General features: G+C 43.6%; 1 protein-coding gene across 4 annotated transcripts; it reads right to left on the bottom strand.

The window, feature by feature from the left end:
* Positions 1 to 212: 212 nt before the first annotated feature.
* On the bottom strand, positions 213 to 26,869 carry LUC7L (LUC7 like). Of its 4 annotated transcripts, none has more exons than XM_060786256.2 (11): positions 26,666 to 26,869; positions 21,707 to 21,777; positions 20,601 to 20,695; positions 13,924 to 14,022; positions 11,028 to 11,138; positions 9,242 to 9,385; positions 8,807 to 8,983; positions 7,950 to 8,038; positions 7,367 to 7,396; positions 5,915 to 6,085; positions 213 to 2,107 (listed from the first exon to the last, which is right to left on the bottom strand). In XM_060786256.2, exons 4-11 carry the CDS (start codon positions 14,017 to 14,019, stop codon positions 1,966 to 1,968), a joined length of 960 nt encoding a protein of 319 aa, XP_060642239.1. In that variant the 5' UTR covers positions 14,020 to 14,022; positions 20,601 to 20,695; positions 21,707 to 21,777; positions 26,666 to 26,869; the 3' UTR covers positions 213 to 1,965. The 4 variants fall into 4 exon arrangements, with proteins under 4 accessions (XP_060642239.1, XP_060642237.1, XP_067317196.1 ...); XM_060786255.2 differs by lacking the exon at positions 21,707 to 21,777 and adding an exon at positions 4,788 to 4,849 and having other exon boundaries at positions 1,920 to 2,107; positions 26,666 to 26,810; XM_060786254.2 differs by lacking the exon at positions 21,707 to 21,777 and having other exon boundaries at positions 26,666 to 26,810.
* Positions 26,870 to 26,888: the final 19 nt, after the last annotated feature.

The following is a 26,888-nucleotide window of genomic DNA, read 5'->3' as shown; positions in this document are numbered from 1 at the left end:
TCCACCAGAACTTGAGGCAGAGTTTTCCATTGTTGACCAGTCCTTCTTATGGTCTGGGAGATCTTCCTGGTGTTCAAGTGGTATATCCTTTCTTGTCATTTGAACCCATGAGTCCCAGTCTCCTACCAACCTTCTCAGTTGACAGAAGATGGGTTTCAGGCAAGTTCCAGGCATTAAAAGTCACACCAAAAGAAAGCACCATCTACTCCAAGTCACAAAGATAAGTTTTTAATGTGAATCAGACTGGTAAAGAGGACAGCATCTTACTTACATCTTTATTACTTAGACCAAACTCCTCAAAAAGGCAAAAGAGGGGGAAAGAAAGTGCTGTTAAGGATCAAACTGCGCAACCGCAAACAGCAAACATAACAATTCCATAGAGGGGGGTGTATTTCTAATACTCTGTACACTGAATGCAGTATGCTCCGCTGGCTTCTCTGACTGGGCCCAGTGACTTCCCAAAGGAAATGGGGGAAAAGGAACTCTAGATATGCCCTTGGACCAGATCCTGCCCGTCCCAAATGGAGGCGAAGGTGCAAAGCGACAGGAATCGGAACTAATCCCCCTGAATGAACTCATCTGCATGATGTTCCTTGCTCTGGGTTCATTCATTCTGCTAGAAACCACAAGACATGAAACAAAGGGCCCAGAGAACACATGCCTCAACTGTTTTGCTGAGGAAAAGGAAAATTCAGCAACAAAAAGAAAATTCTACATACATACTAAGACAAACACAATCCCGTTAACCCTTGACATTCTGCAGAAAAAAAGACAACAAGGTGAGGGGAGGAAAGATAACCAAGAGGCACAATAAAATGGGTTCAGAGAATTGCCAGAGAGTTATGAAAAGCAAACAGAAAATCAAAATGTCCCAATATGATGAACATAGCACTGCTGAAGCAGAGACAAATTGTAACTTGGCTATTCATGTTCTCAATGTGCCCTCATTCAGTTGCTGCAAACTTTTAGCACAAGACTTTGGTACAAAAAGATCCCAAAGTCTATTCTGCCCAGTTGGTTAACAATACATGTTCTAAATAGACTAGCCTTAAGACAGGCTCTCTGAGACCGCTACAAGCCATTTGCAACTGAATCCAGTTGAATATGTTCCCTCCCCTTAAAGGCCTCTCAACCAGGCAATAAATATTATCTATAGGTTGTTGTAGGTTTTTCGGGCTGTATGGCCATGTTCTAGAAAAACCTACAACAACCCAGTGATTCCGGCCATGAAAGTCATTGACAATACAATATTATCTAGGTCCAGTGGTCTGCTATTCAAAACCTACACATCTGGACACAAAAACCAGATTAAAAGAAAGAACAAAAAAAAAATCAGGTGAAATTCAATGTGTTAAAAGTTGTGTCAATTCATATGGATGAGACAAAATAATCATATAAAACATCAATTTAAATCTGAATTCTGTGCTATTTCAACAGGGTGCAAATACAGCTACCAAAACCAACCAAACAAAAAAACTTCATAGAATTATGGTGTCATGTTTTTCCAGCTATCCCCAAATTACTTGGCTAAACTAGGCTGTCTTGCCAATTAAACACAGCCAGTTTCACTACTTTGTATTGAGCTCATGTTGAGAAATAGGGGAAAGGTACCAGTGCTGCCGAGGTTCTTTTAAAGAGCTGCAAGTGGCTCTTTAAAAAAATGTACATGAAGGGGATATGGGTTTTCCCAGCATGTTACGCTCCCATCCACAGGGTTGCGGCATTCTGCCTAGGTCACTAATCTGTGTTAAAAGCTGGCGGCTTGGTCTGTTTGTGCCTATTAAAAACAAAGGTTCCGTCAATGGCAGAGAACTGTTACACTACCAGCTTGGCTACTTGCAGAAACAAATAAGAAATTTGGGACTACAAAAGATGTGCCGTATTCAGTTAATATAAATGAGAAATTTGGACTGTGTAGAATGTTTCTCAAGACTATATACAGTACAAGGCGGATCTCGCCAGCGTTCAGATCTCGCCGGCCTCCCGCTCCTCCGACCTCTTCGAGCGAGATTTGCCGTTGGTGCTCTCATGCCGCCGTTCAGAAGAGCTCTTCTCTTTCTTCTCTCGCTCCCGCGATTTCTCCCTGGAAGACCGGTCTCTAGAGGACCTGAAGTGTAAATCAAACAACACTATAAAGACACAACTATGTAAGTTCTCACACCTATCTTCTACCTATGTCTACATATATAGCAAAAGTCAAAGTATGTCTGCATAGACCTCTCTATGTTTGCATGTCTTTTCCAAGATGGCTCCCACATCCAGAGAGTCCTGCAACACCTGCCAGCAACAGATCGAGGCCAAACTTGGCACACAGACCCATCACGACAAAGAGACAATACTGGAGAGGTTTGGGGGTGGGGGAACTGACCCAGAATGATGGGAGTTTTGATTCACCCACAACCAAGGAGCACTGTGAACTCCACTGGCAATGGATCTGAACCAAACGTGACACACATCTCCACCATGTCCAACTTTAAGTACTGGCCGGGTTTGTGGGAGATGGACACAGGAGCATGGGAGTTGTACTTCACCCACATCCAGAAAGGCTTTCAAAACTCATAAATGGAAATTCAAAGGCCAAAACCAAACAATGACTAAAAGCAAAAACTGAAGTATTGTCTTCAGCTGAATTCCTGGCATAGCCAACAGAATGATGTAGTGAGCATATCAAAGAAACGGCGAATGATGCTGTGTCTCTGATCTTGCCGTCCCAACTTGAAATACAGTCTCCCTGTGTGCATTAGGATATCTGCTTCAAGCACAAGAAGTGCCCAAAACCACATAATGTTTTAAAAAAATTGTTTTAAAAAAATGCCACAGAGATGGCATTCACAAAGTTAAGAGAAGCAAGCAAGCAAAAAAAATATCAAACTCTCAGTGAGTAAGATGGCTGTGTGAGTTCTCTACAGCAATATTTTGCTATTCCTTCCAAAGGTAGGAATTTGTTGGTAATACCAGCACCAAGCCACTTTTTGTAATGTTCCTACCTGACTAGTGGTTCTCCAACCATGCTTTTTTTTACCTAATGCTTTTAAAAACATGACCTCCCTTAACTTTTTTTTTGCTCCCAGTTAATGACACATCTAAAACGTCTATTTTATTTGTCGCACATGTCAGTTCTATCCTACAGTTTACTCGATATGTAATGTTTCCTACTGTTATCTATCGTCACAGAGGCCAGAGAGATAAGTGAGGAGAACTGCACAAAGACAGGATAGGCCTGCTTTGTCTCCAAATGCAATATTGCAAAGGAAGCCCATTACTCCCAGTCCCAAGGGAGACTGGAGAAAACACACTAAGGCCCCTGATTATCCCATCAGATAATCCACATTGTCTACTTTGAACTTGATTATATAAGTCTACAATGCCATAAAATCCATTTCAAAGAAAATAATCTGGATTTTATATGGCAACGTAGAAAGGGCTGAAGTGGGCCTCCCACTTCTTTACCTCTATTTCCTTACTGTTGCTCATGTGCCCTCTTGTTCTGAACCCAACCTGCCGAAAACAGAACAAAAAATACATACAGGGGCCTCTTCCAGCATATGTGCATGCTCCATCTCCTTGCAATGTGCATATTTAGAGAACACAGATGGAGAGGCAGGGCTCCCATTTCCATAATCTGGCCATGGATCCCAGCTTTAGAATGTAGTACTCAGGAAGTGCCCAACTGTTGAACGCAATACTATTCCTTATCTGTACAGCCCCAATGATAAAAAAAGGAGAACCATTCCTGTCCAAATAGATCACTCCATAAAACTCCATGGTTGACCATACACTATTTTATACCCTTAATCAAGCCTAGTTTGCCTCACAGGTTTTACTGATGCCTGTAAGCACCACTAGGAGAAGGGCGAGACACAAAGGATGGCAAACACATAAAAGATAATAGTGAGACAACCTGGTGACTCTGCAGCCTTAAATGTTACAGGTCATATCTTTCATCAGCTAAGGAGAAATACATGCAAGCACCTATTACCTTTCAGTTCATGTGAAGGTTCTTTTGGGAAGAGGCATTTGGATTTTGGAAAAAAGAGCAACAAAAGTGGAGCTACAAACAAGACTGAAAACTTCCACCAGGAAAAACTGGCAACTTTGAATGCAAACTGAGGTGGTAGTAGTAGTAGCAGTAGTGGTAATAATAATAATACTTCAGTTACTCAGGGCGGTTAGCTTCAACAGCTTATGTTATTCTCTTTTATTATACTGTTCCCACAACTTTTAAATCTTTTTATTCTGTTTTTAGCTCATTATATTGTGATTAGCACATTGAAATTAGCTTGCACGTTTTAATGCTCTTTATAAGTTGCCCCGATATCTCTTAATATAGGTTGAGGCGTCAATATTTTAATACAGACATACTGATAAATAAAGTAATAGGAGAGAGTGGCAGGAGCTGCAACCAACACTTTTCTCCCTTCACCCTGCAACACAGCACTGAAATCTGAATATTATATGAACAATGCAGGAGACGGGGACATCCCCATATTCGTAAGCATGCTAATCATCTATCCAACACTATCCTTCATTAATGGTTTCACATCTTCCTGAAGTTTACATACTTATTTCAAGACACTATATTTTTACAAAGGCAATGGATCAAAGTAATTGTGATTATCTTTCTGAGGGAAAATTAGAGTATTTCCCTCTCTTTCCAGACTTCTGGGGCCTTACAATTCCCTCCCGCTGCCCAGCCCCAGATATGACCATTCATACAATTCCTCTCCCTAGGGAACACTCTCAAGATGGACTAATGCACATGTGAGGTTTCTGAAGTATTCCCTTACCTGCTCTTTAGCAAAAGTAATTACAGGGTCTTCCTCATTTCCTAATTGTCCAAACTTCTTTTCTTTATTGTTCATGTTCAAGACAGATTTAAAAAATGAATTTAGTATCTCAACCAATAGATAACACACACCCCATTTCTAACAGCTTAACTTTCCAATCCTCATCATTTTCATTCACTTGATCATGTAGCAGTAGACATTATCAATCAAGTTACTCTGGAGACCCAAGACTGCCTCATATTAAACCACATGAAATATTTTTGTCATGAGTCAAGTGATTTCCGTGAAACTTCTCACTATAATTAGCATGACTAGTTAAATAAAGGATGAATGGACCATCTTTTGGGAGAACTTTGTTTTCCTGCCTGGCAGAATAAGACTAGACTGGATGGCCCTTGGGGTCTTTTCCAATTTTAGGATTCTATGACTCAAAAAACTTGGTATATTTTCAAGAAACTGAATCCAGGAGTTGAATCACAGTTGGAGGCCAAGTCTAAAATTCCTGGCACAGCTAAAGCCCTGTAACGTAACACTGTCAAATCAAACCTATCCTATCAACACTTCTTGAATCTCCACATAATAGGGACCAATTAAACCAGCATACCAGTCATGTTTACTAGTTACTTTGCATTGACACATCTGCACCATTGGCTTTGACTTCTCATGGGTAGCATTGAAAACCTCTGTCCCTAATGCAGCAAAGATTCTAAACAAATTTATTTTGATTCCTCACTGAGCTTGCCTTTCAACAGGAGAAAGTTCTACTCAGAGGAAGGGATTTTATTTTAGGTGGTATGTGAAGGCAGACTTGCAGGTCTAGCCCACAACCAAACCCACGAGTACTAAATGGAGCTCACAGTACAATGAGATTGACACAGTCTGTCTTCAGAGTCTCCACTGGAGAAAAAGAAACCAGAAGTCACCTCAACTGTTAATTGCCCTACTTGATAATTGGTATCTTAAGAGCTCATCTGCTGATGGCCTTCGGGAATAACTGATTGGTTCTTCAGCCAATTCTAATTTCTCACACCATTTCCAATTTCGTGTTTGGAATCAAACTCGGCTCTCAAATCTAAACTACTAGACAAAAAGTCTCCCCAACAGAGAATTATGACAGCAGGGCATACTTATGTTTGGAGCTCCTGTCTCTGGATCCCCGCCGGTGGCCCCGGCTATGGCTGCGAGAACGGCTGCGGTGGCGCCGGTGCCTCTCCCGCTCTCGAGATTTGGAGCGGGATTTCCGTTTCTCACGGGAAGCAGATCTCGAGCGTCTTCGCCTCCGCTCTCGAGACCGAGACCTGGATGGAACACAAAAGGACACGCTGCTTCATATCTATCAATATCAAGTATTCCTACATGGAATTCCATTTGATGCTTGATATCAGTATACCACAGACATGGGCAAACTTCAGCCCTCCCTCCGGGTTTTTTGGACTTCAACTCCCACAATGCCTAACAGTTCTACCGACAGTTCGGAATTGTGGAAGTGGAGTCCAAAATAACTGGAGGGAGGGCTGAAGTTTGCCCATACCTGGTATAACCTATTTCATATCTTACTAGTCTACGAATTAATTCTGCTGGTCAAGAGGGCGGCAAATACCTCTTTGTGTTACTGTAAATGCCCGCCTCTTTGAAAGACAGCTGTAATGCATCTTTGCCTGGGAACAGAGTCTCCCTGGATGCAGAAATATGCAGTCATCAACCTTTAATGTTTATACAAAACTGCCACGTGACATCATTAAGGATTTTAGGGTTGAGTGACATTAGTTTCCTAATTATCACTCTATTCTATCTCTTACGAGTCATCAGGCACAGGGCAAGAGCTTTTATATTTCCTTTCCTCCACTGACTATTTTTTGTCCTATCAAAACAAAGATGCTGACAGTACTGCAATTATGTCATCCAATCAAAACAGAAATCTTAGATAAGATGTCACTGTGGTTCCTGTTGTAGCCTTTGGCTGCCTGCCATTCCGATTGCATCAACCAATGACCTTACAAGGAAGATTAATTGAAGGTCAAATCTGCTATCTCAGTGTTGAGAGAAATGCACACATTCTCATCCAGGAGTGGAAAACTCTGCCCTGGTGTCGTGGAGACTGCTTCTTTGGAGGCTTTTAAACAGAAGCTAGATGGTCATCTGTCGGGAGTGCTTTGTATGCAATCTTCCTGCCTCTTGGCAGGATGGGGTTGGACTGGATGGCCCATCAGGTGTCTTCCAACTCTAGGATTCCATGTCTTTGCTCACCTTTAACAGGCTGCCTGCCTGGCATTAACCCATTTCTTTGTTCCCAGTAACTCACACAAACACTCATTCTAATACACATAGCTTCCTGTATTATACCTTGTACATCATAGGTTACACTCTATAGGTTTTGCTCTGTATATTTCCAGGCCTTAAACAATGAAAATAAGCCTGGCCTGTAACAACTGGTTTAATAAATCATGTTTAACCATGATGGGGGGATGAGTTTTGGTGACTGAGGAGAAGCAGGGCTCTAACAGAATTCTAATACTTTTGTCAATTATATTATATTACAAAGAACCCCATCTCTCATAGAAACCTCAAAGCAAGCTTACCTTCTGCGATCTCTGTTTCTTGATCCAGATCTAGAAAAAGAAGAATAATTCAGAGAAGTTTAGATCTGAAGGTATGCCATTCTGGACAAGTTCAAATTAAATGCTGTTCACAATGGAAAAAATTTAGTGATAATTTCAGCAACAAGAATAAAACCATTTAAGAATACTATTGTAAGATAAATCAAGAATGAAATAGTAAACTGGTTATAAAAATGTGGAGTTCATTGAAATTTCATATATGAAACAGAATGACAGCTTGTTTCAAATTTTCAGACACAGAGCCCTAGCCACAAAACCTGCTTTGTTCCTTGCCTACAAAGTTGATTATGTTCCTAAATTATAACCTGCAGGTTACACTTCCCTCGTTCACCCCACAAATATAATATCCAACACCGTCTCTATTGACTTATAAGGACAATGGCAACAGCTGGCCTGAGGAGAGCCATTTACTGTTCACAGGCTACAGTTCAGCTCCAGCCTCTGGTACACTACTTCTTGGAAAATTTACACAGAATTTTACATTTGTAAACTGCTATGCCATGACACCACGAATCCTTCGCAAAGACTGCTTGAACTCACTCACCGTTGTCCCATGCGTTCCTCACGCTCTCTTTCTTCTCTTCGCCTCAACCGGTCCTGATTTCTCTTCTCCTGTTTTTCTGCTACAGTTTTCTATGAACATACAAAGAAGCTTGTCAACAGAATCCATACACTTAGGAAACAAAACATGTCTGTGACATAAAACGGAGTGACTGACAATCTGGTGACATCCAACTACTTCCTGAATTGCTGAAACACACAACTTATTACAGAGCAAGTATTAACCACAAGAATATTAGAAAGAAAGTAAAATTTAGCAGTTACTAACTACTTAAACTCACTAAATATTGTCAATCTGTTCTACTGGTTAGATATTCTTACTTTTAATACAAGGTCTGTTCAGAAATGCATATTCACTTAGCGAATATGTTATCTGCTTATGCTTATGGACAGAATTTCCTTTTATCTCATATACATGAAATTCAATGAAGTCAAATGACAGATCTGACAGTAAGCCATGAAGAATGGCACAGTAATCTTAATGTTTAAAAATTAAGCAAGATTCATGTAAATGTATTTAATGACTTGATTTATATCCCACTTCACCCAAATGGGACTCAAAGCAGAATCTAGGGAATGATTATGCCAAACTATGCGCAGTTCAGAGGACTGACATAAGCTGCGGGCAAAACATAGAACTCAATCAGAAGTCTCATAGCGTAATAAAAGAGGAAGCTGTCTTATAACAGGTTTGATAATTCAACTCAGGACTCTCTATCAAGCCTTGAGTCAATTTTAGGAAACAGGTGGGGTAAATAGATATATAAATAACTAAGACTGAACTGAGACCTTTCTACAAACAAAGCAGGTGTTTTTTGCCTGGAGAGTTCTGGCTCTTACCCGCAACTGGTCCAGCTTCTCACGGATCTGAATGAAGCCCAAATGCAGTTTGCCTCCAAAGTGATCTGCAAGACGACGATCATTGTCATGGAGACCAAGGTATGCAGAACAGACTTCACAGACACGCAGCTTCTGTTGCTGAAAGCTGGATGCAGGCATAGAATTGCGGTACTCTTCCTGTGAAAGAGCAGAGGCAGCTTAGTATCCAGACCTCCATAAGGTGCTCCTTTGATCCTTTCTTTTCTCCACATCACTTCCTCTGAGCAAACGTTACTGGATTTACCACTTTTACGCAAATTAATATACCAGAAGTAAGCCAAATAGCCACTGTGTAGCATATGCCAAATTAAATACACATGAAGCTCCAAAATATATATCATCATTCGGAGCAGTTTTTTTCAAGCAAGTTTACTGCCAAATCCAAGCAATACAAACCTCGGCTTCTTTCTTTTTTGCTCGCACTTTCTCAACTTCCATCAATATCTTCTGGGACTCATCCACATTCCCTTCTGCTCCCAGCTGTTCAGCTTTAGCCAGGAGTTTGCCAATGTCTTCGTTTAGTTCATGAACCTTTTCTGCCTAGAAAGAGAGGATTTTGGGAATGAGTCTGCTGCAGCTTTGGTTTCAATAAACTGATTCAACGGAAACCACTTCCCCTATGGTTATTTTGTGGAAAGTTCAGAGAGGTTTTTCGATTTTGATGAAGTAGACTGACTTGACTTTATTTTTAAATTGTTACAAGTTTGAGCTACTTTAATCACCATACAGATTTATTTTTTAAAACATCCACTGAATGCTTTAATTCTTGACATTTTCTGACCCAAATAAGAATTTTATTATTTTTCAGCAAGACTTTAAGTGCACGACTGAAATAGTGAATTTGTGGCTGGAGTTAACATTTAAATATATTTTAGTGGTTACATTCACATTTTTAAAATGAGTTTAAAGGGACCTGAATCAGTCCATCTCAAACTATCTGATGTGAGAACAACTTTATTTATTATAGAATGTACCAGGATTTATAATGAACCAGGTCCTAGTACATCTGCACCCAGTCAGGGGTTCTTTGGCCATCTGTCAGGGGTACTTTGATTGTGCTTTTCCTGCATGGCGGAGAGGTTGGACTAGATGGCCCATGTGGCCTCTTCCAACTCTTAGCTCACGGCTGGTGTCTTGGTTCGGCTGTGTAACACGGTCCTTTAATGATTTTACTTTCTTTCTTGGAAATCTGGCAGGGACTGGCACCAGCCACTAGACCATCACTATCTGAAATTATCCCAATGAGAGTAAACCCAAGAAATCTATATGCTTGCATAAATGCTGATTCACCAAACTTGCATTCACTCCATGAGTCTACTAAAAAAACAGACTAGCATTTTGGTTTAGACCAAGACCAACTGAAGTATCTGCAAAAGACCATTCATTGTCTTAGCCCAAATCTGTCTTGCACACCCCAATGCAACGTGTACAGAAGATCAGTGAATTGTTTGCAACTAAGAATGGAAAAGTGGGGGGACTCAGGTAACAGTACAAGAGGGTATCAATTATAGGTGTGCCTCAGTGATCACAGAGTAGATACATTCCTGGGCATTCCTTCTCTGACATAAAATTTGTTACCAGAAGCAGAATTATTATTAAAAAAGAAATAATTATTATTTGTTTGGGACATTTCTATATTGTCTTTCTCAAAGATCTCAAGGCGATTTACAACCATAATTAAAACATAATATAATATAACCCATTAAAATAATCCCAAATCAGTCCATATCGGATTTAAAATTGTCAAAATTAAACAGTCTAAAATACCTATGGGGTAAAATGTGACTATAAAGTACAAGTCCTAGCCTTCTGCCACCATCAGTGAAAAGCTATTCCACACAGGAAAGTTTTCAAGTTTTTCCTAAAGGCCAAGAGCTGCTCTTATCGCTTCTGGCAAAGCATTCCAAAGTTTTGGTGCCACACATACGAATGTGCTATCTCTAGACAATTTTAAGTGATGGCTCTCCCTGAGCTGATCGGAGGGGAGCACTTCATGGAAATAGGTATATACATGACAAAAAGAAGAGTAGTCCAACGTATTTCAGCAAAGTATGGCATGAAATTTTCCACTGAAGAAGTAATGTCCAGGAACACACTTAGTTTCTTAACTGGGATACCTGTACTAAAGCTCTTCCAGCTTGCACAGGAGGCCATCACACATGATTTGACACAATGGAAATACCTTGGCGGCTACTTCAGCACTGATCTCTTCCTGTGTTTCTGCAAGCCGTTTCTTTGCCAGTTCAGTTCTTCTGTCACATTCAGCAATGAAAGACTCCAAGTGGTCCATTGCCTGCACAGGTACAAACAGCGGAAATTATACTCTCTCGCTCCCGATGTGGACACAGACATTGGTGCATATCACCTTATATTCTTCCCTGCTGAAAACAGCTTTTGGAAAGGCTCAAACTGAGCATTATTGTTACAATTATTAATTTATTTTTATCCTGCTTTTCTCCCATAAGTGGGACTCAAAGCGGCAAACAAATGGTAAAAACAAAACTACACAATACAGTAACACAACATCTTCACCCCAACCCAAACAGATGAACAATAAGCCAGGCACATTGCATAAACATATTACATACCATATAGATAAGCATAAAAATAACAACATTTATCATTATCATTAAAATCCCTGGGCTTCAGCCCACTAAGGTTGTTCTAAACACATTGTACTAAAGACTCAAAGCTCCAAATCTTTAGCCACGTGAGCCTTGTCTGACAGAGAAAGCTTGTTATTGTGGGTTGTCCAGGAAGGCCTGCTGCCATAAAAAGGTTTTAACCTGGGAGCGAAAGGCCAATAACGAAGGGGCCAAGCACACCTCTTTGGGGAGGGAGTTTCAGAGCTATGGGGACACCACCACAATGGTCCTTTCTCTCATTCCCACCAAACACACTGGTGGGACTGAGAGAAGGGCCTCTCCTGATGATCTCAGGGATTATGTGGGATGATAGGAGGAGATGCGGTCCCTCAAGTAGACTGGGCCCAAACCATTTAAGGCTTTATAGGCTAAACCCAGCACCTTTAATTGCACCTGGAAACAAACTGGAAGCCAGTGTAGCTGCTTGAGGAGCAGGATAGTTCTTTCTCTATATCCTGCTCCTGTGAGCAGTCTAGCTGCTGACCTTTGTACCAGCTGCAGTTTATGAACGCTCTTCTGGGGCAACCCCACATAGAGCATGTTACAGTAGTCTAGTCTGCGTGTGACTAAGGCATGTACTACCATGGCCAGATCGGGCTTTTCAAGGTATGGGAGCAGTTGGCTCACAAGCTTTAACTGTGCAAAGGCCATCCTGGTCACCACCGACACCTGTGCCTCCAGGGTCAACGCTGAATCCAGGAGAACCCCCAGACTGTGGACCTGTGCCTTCAGGGGGAGTGTGACTCCACCCAGCAGGTTGCCACCAAATACCCTGATCAGTCATATGACTGACCAGTAGTACCTCCATCTTGTCTGGATTCAATTTCAATCTTTTCATCCTCATACAGTCCATCACAGCTGACAGGCATCGGGATTCAGGGTCGGGATAGCATTCTTGGCATCAGGTGGAAATAAGTAATAGAGTTGGGTGTCGTCTGCATACAGTCGGCACCGAACCCAAAAACTCCATATGATCCCTCCCAACGGTTTCATGTAGATATTAAGCAACATGGGGAACAGAATTGAACTCTGCGGACAAAGGCCATGGGGTTAAGCAGGAGTCCCTCAGCACCACCCTCCAGACCTGGCTTTCAAGGAAGGACAGGAACTACTGTAACACAGTGCCTCCAAGTACCATTCCTGCAAGGCAGTCCAGAAGGATACCATGGCTGATGGTATCAAAAGCCGCTGATAGGTCTAAGAGAACCAGAAGGGACACATCCCCCCATCTAGTTCTCTACGTAGATCATCCAACAAGGCAACCAACACTGTCTTCAGTTCCATAGCCAGGCCTGAAACCAGACTGGGATGGATCTAGATCAGTTTAATCCAGGAACCTCTGGAGTTGTGAGGCCACCACGTGCTCTCAAATCTTGCTAGCATGCTCATCTAGTAATCATTTCCTCCCCCACCACCGTTTACCACTTTAGCTCTGCCCTTATTAAAAAGAAGGGGTGTATAATTGCTTCCTTCGATTTACAGAAAGATAAGCATGTCAAAGATAAATCTGTAAATCCATTTTTCTCCTTGACATTTCATTTTCCTGCCTGAAGAACATTCTTACCCATGATGAAAGCAAAATACACACCACTAATAGACAAGCAATAGAAACTGCAGAAGCATTACTAAAAGAACTCTTGATTTTTGAAGTATACTTCAAACAACAAAGCCTGATTTGACTCTGATTTATAAAAAAGACCCCATAAACAGCTGGGTTGTTGTTGGCTCTGTGTGTTGAACTGCAGGTGCTGGGATTGGTAAATATGGCTTGGGCCAAGTTGACCAAACTGCTCTAAAATGATGCATGGACTAAATATTCAGAGAATTATTTTCTGACCCATCTTGTGTAGTATCATCCTCTAAATCAGTGGTTCTCAGCCTGGGGTCCCCAGATGTTTTTGGCCTACAACTCCCAGAAATCTCAGCCAGTTTGCCAGCTATTAGGATTTCTGGGAGTTGAAGGCCAAAAACATCTGGGGACCCCAGGTTGAGAACCACTGCTCTAAATAATGTCAACTAGTTCAAGCACATAATATACATGACCACTAATTTCCACTGGATAGGCTACTAAATAACCTGCCATAATTCTAAGAATATGTCACACTGAACATCTGGGAACAATCAGTCACACTGAACATCTGGGAACAATCAATAGCAAAGAGTTCTGAAAACTCTTGTTTTAAGAATAGCCTAGAAGCCCTTTAGAGAGAGAGATTTACTCATTAAAACATACTGCATTATGATCCCTGGTGAATTTCTAGAATGCGGCGTAGTAAATAAATCACATAAAATAATCAAGTGGTATAGAGTACCCATGCTCCCAATTCCAGAAGGATGTTCAGGTAAAAAAGGAATCAAAAGATTAGCAAGAATGTTTGTACTCTTATTGCTCAATTTACGCACATATCATTTCCAGAAATTTGGGAAACTTACATCCAGCTCAAAGAACAGGTCCCTTTCTTTACTTGCAATCTCATAATCTGCTCTTAGTGCCAAATCATGAATTTTTGTGCACTCTCCCAGGTCCATGCGCTGTTAAAAAGTAGAAAAAGTATTTTAAAACTCAATAAAACAGAGTTTTTTTAAACTAACAACCTCCTTTAAATCATTACAAGCACAATGCTTAGTTGCTTGTGATAAACTAAGAAAATATGGGTTGCTTACCTGTAAACGTATTTCTTCCAGTGATAGTCTGTGAAATCCGCACTAATGGGTTTCTGTGCGCATGCGCAGAGATTTCGGAATATTCTAGATGGAAAGATTTTAGGCGGGAGTCCCGCCCACCCTCCCAATGGTATAAGAGGCAGTAGGCGGAGTTCCGCTTCAGTTCCTTGCCGCCAGACAGCAGCCAGGAAAAGAGGCATGACATAAGAGGGGAGGACGGGCGGGACGTGCGGATTTCACAGACTATCACTGGAAGAAATACGTTTACAGGTAAGCAACCCATATTTCTTCCTCGTGTAGTCTGTGAAATGCGCACTAATGGGTGACTGTAAAGCTACCAACCTGGAGGTGGGTCATGCCACACAGGAGAAAAGAACTGCTCTGCCGAAGGCTGCATCTCTCTTGGCGAGGATGTCGAGCTTGTAATGAGAGGCAAAGGTAGAAGGTGTCGTCCAAGTTGCTGCTCTGCAGATGTCGTGGACAGGAACACCGTGGAGAAAGGCTTGAGATGTTGAAAGTGACCTCGTAGAGTGGGCATGAATAGTTGAAGGAGGCTCTTTGTGCGCCAAAGCATAAGCTAAGCGAATTGTGGATACTATCCATGATGATAGTCTTTGAGATGTTACTGGGTCCCCCAAGGCGTCTTTCCTGTATTTTAGGAAAAGTCTAGGAGATTTCCTATAGGAGGCTGTCCTGGATATATAGAAGGAGAGGGCTCTTTTGACATCCAACGCGTGGAGTGCAACTTCCAAGGGAGAGGAAGGGTTAGGAAAGAAGGCAGGGAGGGTGATGTCTTGGGACATGTGAAACTTGGAGACAACTTTGGGAAGGAAGGTGATGTCAGTCCGAAGGACTACTTTATCCTCATGAAACCTGATAAAGGGAGGATCTGAGCGAAGAGCAGCGAGTTCACTGGCCCTCCTTGCCGAGGTAATGGCCACTAGGAACGCCGTCTTCCAGGAAAGATGGGAGATGTCACAGGAGGCCATGGGCTCAAAGGGGGGTTTGGAGAGTTGAGACAGTACAAGCTCAAGGCTCCAAGCCGGGGGTGGAGGGGAAACTGGGGGGTGAACATTTTTATAACCTTTAACAAATAACTGTATCAACGGATCCTGAAAAAGGGACGGTAGTCCTGATTTCCTCCGAAACCAGGAGAGTGCTGCGAGATAGCACTTAATTGAGGAGAGGGAAAAACCCCGTGAGGATAGGTGAACTAGGAAATCTAATACAATATGTACTGGGGCTGAGTCAGGCTCAAAGCCCAAGGGGTGAGTGAAAGACTTGAATTTTGACCATTTATAGGTGTAAGCTCTTTTGGTGGAAGTCTTTTGGGCTGCCTGGATGATAAGTCGTGCAGCCTCGGAGAGATGGGTCATGGTGTGATCCTCCACGCCGTGAGGCGTAGAGTTGGGAGATCTGGATGGCAGATCAGTCCGTTTTGTATGGTGAGGAGATCCGGGCTGGATCGTAGACGAAGGAACGTTCTTCGTGATGCGTGAAGGAGAGGGGCAAACCATGGTTGCCTGGGCCACCATGGGGTTATCAGGATACAATTGGCCTTGTCTGTGATGACCTTCGCCACTACTCTGGAGAGTAGAGGAAGGGGAGGAAAGATGTAGAGGAACCCCTGAGACCATTGAAAGAGAAAGGCGTCTCCTAAGCAGCCTGGGAATACGTGAGGGTGGAGCCTCGCGCAAAAGAGTGTGCACTGTGTGTTGTCTGGGGAGGCAAACATATCTACTTGTGGTTGGCCCCAGTGACGAGTCAAGAGGTTGAACTCTCTGGGGTGCAAGTGCCACTCGTGGGTTGTGGTCGGAGTCCTGCTGAGGGAGTCCGCCAGGATATTGTCTTTTCCCGGAAGGTGGATTGCAATGAGGAATATGTTCCTCCGAATGCACCATTCCCAGATCTCTGATGATATGGAGAGGAGTGTTGGGGAGTGGGTTCCCCCTTGTTTGTTGAGGTAAAATTTTACTGATGTGTTGTCTGTGACTACCTGAATGGTGCGGTTGGAGACTTGGTGAGCAAAGGCCCTGAGGGCCTTTCCCACTGCCAGTAGTTCCAGTGCGTTGATGTGGAGATTCTGTTCTGAGGGAGACCAGCGGCCGCTGATCGTCAAGTCTCGGAGGTGTGCTCCCCAACCGAGGGAAGAGGCGTCTGTTGTGAGTGACAGAGACGGGCGTGGGGGTGTGAATGGGAGACCTGAGCACACATTGGATTCCTTTGTCCACCACAGGAGGGAGCTGAGGACGTGAGCGGGAGGTTGAAGAATCATGGATTGTGAGTCGTGAATGGGGTCGAATACGCCTAGGAACCAGGACTGGAGTGGGCGGAGGCGAAGTCGGGCGAAGGGAGTCACACTTGTAGTGGACGCCATGTGGCCAAGGATAGATTGGATAGCCCATGCAGAGGACCGGCCTGAAGAAAGCAGGCTGTTGATGGCTTGGCAGAGATTGGAGAACCGGTCTTCTGGCAGGTAAGCCCGTTGGGATGTGGAGTCTATCAGGGCACCAATGAAATGGATGCGCTGGGTAGGTATGAGGTGGGATTTGTCGAAATTTACGACAAGCCCAAGTTCCTGTAAGAGACACAAGGTGAAGGAGATGTCAGAGAGGAGCTGGGAACGAGATTTCGCTGAAAAAAGCCAATCATCTATGTATGGAAAAACCGTTACGCCGTTCTGGCGTAGGTGAGCAGCTACTACTGACATGCATTTAGTGAAAACCCTTGGGGCAGAGGAAAGGCCAAAGGGTAATACGGAAAAAGAAAATATGTGATTGTCCAGTGCAAAGGAGAGGTATTTGCGATGGTTGTGTCTGATTGAGATGTGGAAGTATGCGTCAGTGAGGTCAACCTTGGCGAGCCATGCTCCCTTCGTGATGAAGGGAAGGATGTTGGCTAATGTAACCATGCGAAATTTGCGAGGTGAAATAAATTTGTTAATGCCTCGGAGGTCTAGGATGGGGCGTTGACCTCCGTCCCTTTTGTCTACTAGGAAGTAGCGGGAAAAAAAGCAAGTGTGAGCCAGGTCGGGATGTACAGGGGAAATCGCTCCTTTGTGTAGAAGAGAGGAGATCTCGTCCCAAAGCATGGGAGAGGATTGAGTTGGTAAAACTTTTCCCAGTGGAGGGAGAGAATGAAATTCAATGGCGTAACCTTCATCCACTATGCGGAGGACCCAGGTGTCATTGGTTATGGACTGCCAAGCAGGTAAGTATGGATGGAGTCTGTTGAGGTACAGTGATGGGGTGGATGTGGTGTGTGTGGAGGGTGGGGAAGGGTCAGGTAGATGCATTGGTGGGGATGGAGGGGGGCTAAAAACGCCGCTTTTTGTTATCTGGTGGTTTAGTGCCCCGATACTGACCCTTAAAGGGAACAGGTGGCTTCCCGGTGGTGGCAGGAGATGAATGAGGACGTTGTTTTCCTCTGTAGGAGTGAGGGTTGTAACGGCCTCTGTGATAGGTGGGGTAATGATAATAATTGCCCCATCTCTGTCTCTGTTGATAAGGTTGTTGGTCATATTTAGTGACCGTTTGTTTCATCTCATGGGAGTGTTTTAACTGGGAATCTGTTTCTGGATTAAACAATCCTGTTTGATCCATAGGGAGATCTTCAATCAGCGTGCGAGCTGAAGGAGAGAGAGTGGATGCCCTGAGCCAGGCGTGACGTCTCAAGGCCACTGCCCCAGCAATGAGTTTGCCGGATGTGTCAGCTGTGTTCTTTGCTAAGTCCTTCTGGAGCTTAGAGAGAAGAAGTGCTTCTTGAGCAAAGGCTTTTGCCATTGGTTGATCAGCCATTGGTAGGAGATCAAGATAAGGCAAGATTTTATTCCAGAGGTGTGTCTGGTATACACTCATGTAAACGCCATAATGCGCCATTCTGGCGAACAGGCAGGCAGAGGAATAAAACTTTTTTGCCATGGCATCCAGTTTCTTTCCTTCTTTGTCTGAGGGAGAAGCCTGATTTCTCTGAACTGGTTTGGGTTGGGCGTCTGTAACAACTGAATTGGCTCTAGGTAGTTTAGCAAGCCATGAAGCTGCCGTGAGGTCAATGCGATAAAGATTCTCAGCCCGCTTTGGTGTGGCTGGAACCAGGGCTGGAGAAACACCTTCTGTTTTTAGAACTTCTAAAAGGTAAGGCAATGTGGGCAATATAGTTGACATGGGCCGTTGTTGCTCAGATGAGGTGAAGCAAGGGTCATCCACAGCCTTAGTGGGCTGGGGAACGGCCAGATTAAGTGATCTGGAAAGTCTGATTAAGAGAGCAGAAAAGTTTTTAAACTCTTCTGCTTGCAGAGGGTCTGGATCTGGTTCATGTTGAAAAGCAGGAGCGGGAGGTGAATCAGTGGCAGATTCAGCGTCCACAGTTTCTGGGTCTGGTTGAAGATCCTGCTGAGGAGTAGCAGGGTCTGGGGGTGGTGCCCCCTGGTGTTGAAGGATGGGAGGCTCAGGAGGGGGCCTAGAGATAGTGGCGGAAGGAGGAGGGTAGGAATGAGGATAAGGATGATGAGGAGGGGTATGGTCCCTCGAGTATTCCCCTTGATAATAGGGGTAGTAGAAGGGGGGAGGGGGATAGAGGGGAAAGGGATACTCATAAGGGGAAGGGAAACGTGGATCGCGATCGCGCGGATCGCGCCCGCGCTGGCGTTTGGGAGGAGGAGTGTGGGACCGGGACCGAGAATGTGAGGAGGAGGAGGATCGGGACCGGCGCCTGGAGCGGCTTGGCCGAGAATGGCCACGCTCTGCCTGAGAGGTGGGAGGGGCCGGTACCGGGGAGGAGGGGTGTTCTCTGGGAGGCTGGGCCGGCTGGAGGAGGGAGGGGGAAGAGGGGAGGTTAGGCTCGGCCTGGGAGTTGAGGAGCTCAATCGGAAGAAGCTCCGGGGGCTCCTGAAGCTCCAGGAGCTGTGCGGTCTGCTCCGTGGGCGAGAGCTCGAGCAGCTGGGCCGGCGGAGCCAGCGTGGGAGGACTCAGGGGCTGCATGCCAGAGAGTTGCCGTCCCTTTTTCTTATTTTGCTTCTCCTTCGACTTGCTCTTATGAGCAGTCTGTTTGGAGACCCTGGGTCTTTTCGGCGGCGGTTCGTCCCCAAGGGGAGGAGTCCCGGCCGCAGGGTTTTCTTCCAGCTGCATGGAAGAGGAGCCCGGCCGCTCCCCGGAGAGAGGGGAGGGTGAGGGCTGCCGAGAGAGACTAAGCGCGGCTTGGCGAGTCTCTTCAGGGGCCAGTGCCTGCTCGTATAAAAGAGCTTTAAGACGGGAGTCCCTGCTCTTTTGGGCCCGAGATGTAAACCCTCTGCAAATTTCGCAAGCAGAGCGGTTATGGGCCTCCCCAAGGCACAAAAGACACTTGGTGTGTCTGTCGGCTTCTGGGAGATTAACTCCGCAAGCCGAACATTTTTTAAAGGATAAAGCCGACATGCTAGCCTGTCCGTGAAACGGTCCGTTGTCGAGGGAAGGAGAATGGCGGGTCGTCGAATGCAGTCCGAGTCAAATACAAGGTAAGTACAGAGAGGAAAATCCGAAATGCTTCTGCTGTCGCGCGGAAAGAAGAACTGAAGCGGAACTCCGCCTACTGCCTCTTATACCATTGGGAGGGTGGGCGGGACTCCCGCCTAAAATCTTTCCATCTAGAATATTCCGAAATCTCTGCGCATGCGCACAGAAACCCATTAGTGCGCATTTCACAGACTACACGAGGAAGAAATCATCTGAATTATTCTGGAGTTTACTATACGGTACATCCTTTTGCTACTAATTTTATATTGCATTCCACAGAGATTCACACAGGCCTGTAATAATATGCCCGTTAAGAGAACGCCTTCTGGACCAGGATGCCATCAGTATAAAATTCATATCTGCAAAGACTTCACTAAATAGACATAAATGCATTGCCCTCTTTCTCTCTTAAGGCTACCGTTCCCTGAGGGAGTATATTTATTTTACTTGAAATCACTCACAAACCAGATTTATCTGGACACATACAGCACACTACACATGTAAAGAGCAAGAATGTGACATGAAGACAACAACTAGAAGATAAAGCTCCCCTTGGCATGCACTCTAATTTTGTCAAGGTTTCTAATTAGACCATTACTGCCTCTTAATATTGTTTAGTTGTTTTATTGCATTGTGGTTATATTCCCTGTGTATCTATCTGATTAAGACAAAAAGTATTTATATTAACCACATGAAGCTAGGCATTTCCTAATATATTCATTCTTATTCATTCTATAATAAATATCTCAAAGCACATCTCCCATTTTAGCCCAGAATAATGATCTTATTCTAAAGAAGTGGTTGACTGCCAGCTTGCTACTGCTGGACTTTGGAGTTCATGCGCATGGATACGTAGGATGATCTCAAATATGATTTAGCTACCAAACCAAACCAAACCACATATTGAATAAAGTCTTTTGACAATTGTATCTCAATGTCATGAGAAAGAGTATGTACCGTTCCAGCAAGAATATCATGTGGGCAGCAATCCAGAAGGTGGCTCTTGCAGACTCGCTCATCTGTAAACTTCACCCTTTGCCTGGTTTCATCGCCTGAAATTCATGTTTGGTTATAAATATGAAAAACATTAAAAGTGCTGTCTATGAAAGGCAAGTTGTGGTACGTTTAATTTTGTTTCATTATACAGAATAAATACTTCACGAACCCCAGAAGAGCTGGGAAACTCTAAAAGCATACGTCATGGAATAGTCATTTTCCTTTCACAACCAAGAACTGAACTAAGCACTGCATTTAATGTTACATGCACCACTTACTAATTTGGTGCTGACCAAAATTATGTCAGTTGCCAGACATCTACATAAAAAGACAGCAGAGCCAAAAGAAGGACGTCTGGATCACATCCATAGAAAGGTTTTTTCTCTACATGGAGAACGAGGGTTCAATAGAAATCAAAACACGCGGCTCAAAGCTCTTGGATCACAAGACAGACCCACAGCTAGTATATTTTATCAGGCAGCCATTTATGAATTCAGTATATTTTCAGTTAAGGACTGAGTATTCATAAATATGTTTCATACAGTGCATTTGGAAAAGCTGCCAAGATATCTAGAGCTGTTCTAGAAAGTTGATCTGCTTTATCCCTCCCCTTTCCCACCCCCAAGAAAACATTGTACATTTGGGAGTCACTTAAAACAAGCAAACTTTAAAAAAAAGTTAGTTAATACACACTGCGAGCTCCAACACATACTATACCCATCTGCATTCTTCAAGACCTCAGCTGCAGAATTTTATGCCCGCTGTTGAAAAGTTTTAAAGGAAAAGTTTTCTTGCCCATACCTGCAGTAAGGAAGTCAGGGGAATGATACATAAGAAGTAAAGGCAAAGTGGTAATGGTATGTGACAATTGTTTTTAAAAAGCTAATCTGTGTATGACTACAGATCAGGATTTGCAAGCATCCAGGATTAATGTTGTGTCTACTGAAAATGGTTTTTAAAACCTTTTTTCCTTCTTTTCTAAGCTACACTTTTAAAGTTACTTGTGAAAAAAAGCAGCAAACACTTTCTTTTTGTTATAACAGCTTTAAAAATTGGTTGTGACTCACGGCTCGATGAACATGAGGCTTTTCTGCAACTCCCTTGCAGATTGATGTAGGCAGGCAAAGATACACTGAACCTTTATAAATAAAATAGAGGGGCCACAATTGTTCAGTTTGTATGAAATAAAAATATGGGAAGCATTTCAAAAGCAACTCAAAATTACACAAAGAAAGAACGCGCACTTATTCAATTATGAAACAAAGTGCAAAAAGTTATGTGCAGAGTTCTGCAAATGTGCCAGACTTTTAGTTGCCGATTCAAGGAAGGAGGGAAGCAAATACAAACCTTTTCAGGAATGCACAGCTTTCCAAGGGAAATAATGTTTTCCTGGGGCACACACTAAAATCCTGTTTCTATGAAGAACAGGCAACCTCCGTGTTTTTATACAGGAAGCATTACCTATACAGGTGAGTCTACAAGTGAAAAGCCTCACCATATAAATTCAAGCTTATAGCTCAAGACATTATGAGCTACATATAGCTGACAAAACTGGCAATTAAAGCCTTACGTTTCGGGCATCTCTGAGTGTGAAAGTTTAGAAAATTAATGTGATATGTACTCTCTGCTTATGCTTTCCACTGAACCCTTAAAACAGAGCACACCAGATCTCTTTGACTCTAAAAGCTTTGACACTTGCACCATCTGTACCGGTGTTTTATGCAACTGAGCAGATGTTTCCAGAGATCAGATGTTACGACAAGGAGCACACCACCTGCTTTGGCAGGCCCTTGGCTTTGCACACCAAGAGGGTGCAATGATGACGCAGGGGCTGAGGATCTGGCTGTCCTGCTTGGGCACCTGTCACCGTGATTTACCTATGAAGAATTGCACTGCCTAAATGGCGATCGCCAACAATGCACTGGCCAGCCCCAGAGCTCACAGCAGAAGCAACCCAGCCTGACCGGTTTGGCTTCTAGCTCAACTTCCTGTTGTTCTGTCGCCAGAAATCATATCTATCACCAAAGAAAAACTCAAGACTAAAAGTCTCTTGGGAAACCTACCAGGAGGTTGCAAAGGCAACAGGACATATACCATATTTCTCCAACTCTTAAGACACCATTGATTGTAAGGCGCACACTAATTTCAGTACCACCAACAGTGGGGGGGGGGGGGGGAGTTATATACCAGGCATTGGCAAACTTTGGCCCTCCCTTAAGGTGTTCTGGATTTCAACTCCCACAATTCCTAATTGCTCATGCCTGCTATATACTGTACTGTTTTTCTTCGATTCTAAGACACCATCAATTGCAAGACGGGCATTAAATTCCATGCCACCAACGGGGGAAAAAAGCTTGGTTTGTATACAAATAAAACACCTGCGATTCTATGATGCAGCCCATTTTTAGAGATGTTTATATGGGGGGGGGGGGGGGGAGGTGCATCTTAAAATTGAAGAAATACAGTATACAACTATACATATGTAACTATATCTCATCCATGATTCTAAGATGCACCCCATTTTTAGAGGTGTTTATATGGGGAAAGTGTATCTTAGAATTAACACAATATACATATATATGTGATCCTCACCCATGATTCTAAGATGCACCCCAATTTTAGAGATGTCTATACAAGAGAGGTGGCTGTATCTTAGAATCAAAGAAATATGGTGTATTGTTTCCCCATGTGTGATATTCTGAGGTACTTTACCTCAACATTTGGAAGCTCCACTGGAACAACCAGAAGCACTAATAGCATGAACCGCACACTTTGCTTATTCCACAAGAGACTGGCATTTATATGCATCCTCCCCAAACTGCTTTTATAATCCACTCTGGGAAAAAGGTAGCAGATGTCATAGGGAATAACCACTAACAACAGGAACTGTACTGGCATTTATATATATTTTTTCCCCAAAGCTTTTAAAGAAGGTTTTTAAGATCAAGTCAGGGGGTGCTTGGTCTGTAGCTTTGAATATGTTTTTATGGACATTTGTGTTTTTTAAAATACCATTCTGTTTTAATATTTGTATATTTTACATTATATCAAAATTCTTTTAATGTAAGCTGCTTTTGAGTCTCCTTCAGGAAAGAAAAAATGGGCAATAATAACAATAATAACAACAACAATAATAATTTTATAATGAGCCACCTCAGATCCACTTGGGAAAAGGTAGTTTGTATCTTAATAAATTGTATATTGGTGGAATTATAATCATTTATTTATTTTATTTGCTTTTCTTCTATACCGCATATATCAGCCTGATACGGCGACTCTATGCGGCTTAAGATCTTCAAAGCAAGCAGGGATTTCCGCTTTGGCAGAACTTAACAGCAAGGATTTGAACCAGGATCCAATGAAAGGAAATCAAGAGCGACTGTGAGCATACGTTGGGTGTATTTCCTATCCACACTTATTCAAAAATATATTGCCATTTGTATTTCTCTCCCCCAAACTTCACTGATAATAAACCACCTGGGATCCATTTTGGAAAAAGGTAGCATATAGATTAATAAGCCATAATATTAATAATAATAATTATAATAATAATATAACCTCTCAGCAGAACATATAATACAGGGTGGCCACGGAAAGACTGGATTATATGGCACTGTAGAAGGGGCCTGAAGGGTTCAAAAAGTTGTCGCTCTTTCAGGCCCTACCTACACTGCTATATAAAATCCAGATTATCTGCTTTGAGAATCAGGATTATATGGCAGTGTAAAAAGGGCTTCATTTGATGGTGGTCATTTGACGGATGTTGTTTTTAACAGATAATCCTGAAAAAATAGATTATATTTCCAAATATTTTTTTAAAAGAACACACATGTGTTTCTAATAGTTATTTTTGTTTTCTGTCATTCAAGGCCCACACTGCCATATAATTCAGATGATTCAAGCAGTTAATCCACATTGTCTGCTTTGAACTAGATTATCTGAGTCTGCACTGCCACATCATCCATTCAAGGTGGATTTTATGCAGCTGTGTGGAACGGGCCTCAGTCATTCAGTGGCCATCCTATATAATAATAATAATAATAATAATAATAATAATAATATCTTGGCAGAACTAATGGCAAGGCTTCAAGCCAGAAGCCTGTGAAATCAAAGAGTGCCTCTGAGCATATGAAATCAAAGAGCACCTCCCTCATAGCAATATACATTGACACCCCTTCCACCCAGCTGCATAAAATCCACATTGAACAGGATTATATGGCAGTGTGAACTCAGATAATCCAGTTCCAAGCAGATATTGTGGGTTATCTACCTTGATATTGTGGGTTATATGGCTGTGTGGCTGTGTGGAAGGGCCTTAAGAAATCACACAGTTGTGGAATAAACAAAGGCAAGACCATAATAGAGCACACAGATGTGGGAATACTTCTCTCATAGCAATATACACAAATAAAGCACACAGTTGTGGGAATAGCTGATGGCAAGGTTTGGAGAACTGTGAGATGAGAGCAAGAGTGCCTCTGTGCCTATGCAGAGTGGACCTTCCTCATTGCAATATACAGTAATAAAACACAGAGTTGTGAGAATAACCAATGGCGAGGCTTGGAGACTGTGGGCCCTTCTACAATGCCATATAATCCAGAATATCAAGGCAGATAATCCACATTATCTGCTTTGAACTGGATTATCTTGAGTCTATACTGCCAGATAATCCACTTCAAAGCAGATAAGGATTTTATTCAGCTGTGTAGGGGCCTGTGAGATAACAGTCCCTGCCTCATAGCAATACCTTAATAAAGCACAGAGTTGTAGAATTACTGCTGACAAGGCTTCAAGAACTGTGAGACAGCAACAAGAGTGCCTCTGAGCATATGCAGAGTGCCCTTCCTCCATAGCAAAACATTAATAAAGCACCGATGGCAAGGCTTGGGGAACTGTGAGATGGCAGCAAGAGTGCCTCTGATCATATGCAGAGCACACTCTCCTCATAGCAATACATTAATAAAGCACACAGCTGTGGGATAACCAATGGCAAGGTTTCAGGCCTGTGAGACAACAGCGAGGGTGCCTCTGAGCATATGCAGAGTGCACCTGCCTCACAGCAATACTTAATAAAGCAGAGTTGTGGGAATAGCTAATGGCAAGACTTGGAGAACTGTGAGATGACAGAAAGAGTGCCTCTGAACCTATGCGGCGTGCACTTCCTCCCACAACAATATACATTAATAAAGCACACAGTTGTGGGAATAACTGATGGCAAGGTTTGGAGAACTGTGTGGCAACAGCAAGGGTGCCTCTGAGCTATGCAGAGTGCCTCTGAGAGCACTATATTAATAAAGCACACCATTGTAAAATTACCAGCAGCAAGAGTGCTTCTGAAGCTATGCAGGCTACCTCTGAGCCTATGCAAAGTGCACTTTCCCCCAATAGCACACAGCACACCAATAAAGCACACAGTTATGGACCAACCAATGGAAGGCTTGGAGAACTGTGACGCGAGAGCAAGAGTGCACCTGAGCATTTGCAGAGTGCGCCTGCCTCATAGCAATACCTTAATAGAGAAGAGTTGTGGGAATAAGTAATGATAAGGCTTGCAGGACTGTAAGATGACAGGAAAAGCGCCTCTGCGCCTAGAGAGAGTGAGCATATGCAGAGTGCACTTCCTCCGTAGCAATTTAGCAATATCTTAAGAAAGCTCACCGTTGTGGTAATAACCAATGGCAAGGCTTGTGAAGCGAGAGCAGGGGTGCCTCTGAGCATATGCAGAGTGCACTTGAGCCTACTCAGACTACACTTTCCCCATAGCAAGACCTTAATAAAGCAGAGTTGTGGGAATAGCCAAGGGCAAGGCGTGCGGGACTGTGAGGCGAGAGCGGAGGCTCCTCTGGACCTCTGCAGAGCGCCCTCCCCTCAGCAGCAGGCGCGAGTGCGGCTCGTCTCGAGGCCAGGAAGCCTGTGAGGCGCAGAGAAGGCGGGGTAGGCCTCAGGCCCGCGGAGGGAGGAGTAGTTGCCGCCATGTCCGGCCTTCCCTCCCCTTCCCTCGCTCCTCGCGGCGCCCTCTCACTCACCGTCGCGGGCGGTGCCCATCAGCTGGTCGAGCAGTGCCCGCATCTGGGCCTGGGCAGACATAATGGCGGCGGGGAAGGAAGGAACCCGCGTCTCCTTGGAAACGAGAGAGAGAGAGAGGGAGAGACACGACTAGGCCGCAAACGCGCGCTCTCTCTTCCTCTCCCCTCAGCCGCCGAGGGGCACGATGGGAAATAAACAGAAGGGGGCGGGCCGCAACCGGCA

The sequence above is a fragment of the Anolis sagrei genome, chromosome X, assembly GCF_037176765.1.
Source record: "Anolis sagrei isolate rAnoSag1 chromosome X, rAnoSag1.mat, whole genome shotgun sequence".
Taxonomy (NCBI): Eukaryota; Metazoa; Chordata; class Lepidosauria; order Squamata; family Dactyloidae; genus Anolis; species Anolis sagrei.
Note: the sequence above shows the minus strand (reverse complement) of the source record. Positions and strands in the feature narration are given on the sequence as shown.

Excerpts from the sequence above, each read along its gene's own strand:
- LUC7L (XM_060786254.2), bottom strand. The coding sequence starts at position 26,726 with ATGTCTGCCCAGGCCCAGATGCGGGCACTGCTCGACCAGCTGATGGGC. Across the intron at positions 14,023-20,600 it reads ATGATATTCTTGCTGGAACG|CGCATGGACCTGGGAGAGTG; the intron begins GTACATACTCTT and ends ACTTTTTAACAG. Across the intron at positions 8,984-9,241 it reads CAAAAAAGAAAGAAGCCGAG|GAAGAGTACCGCAATTCTAT; the intron begins GTTTGTATTGCT and ends GCTCTTTCACAG.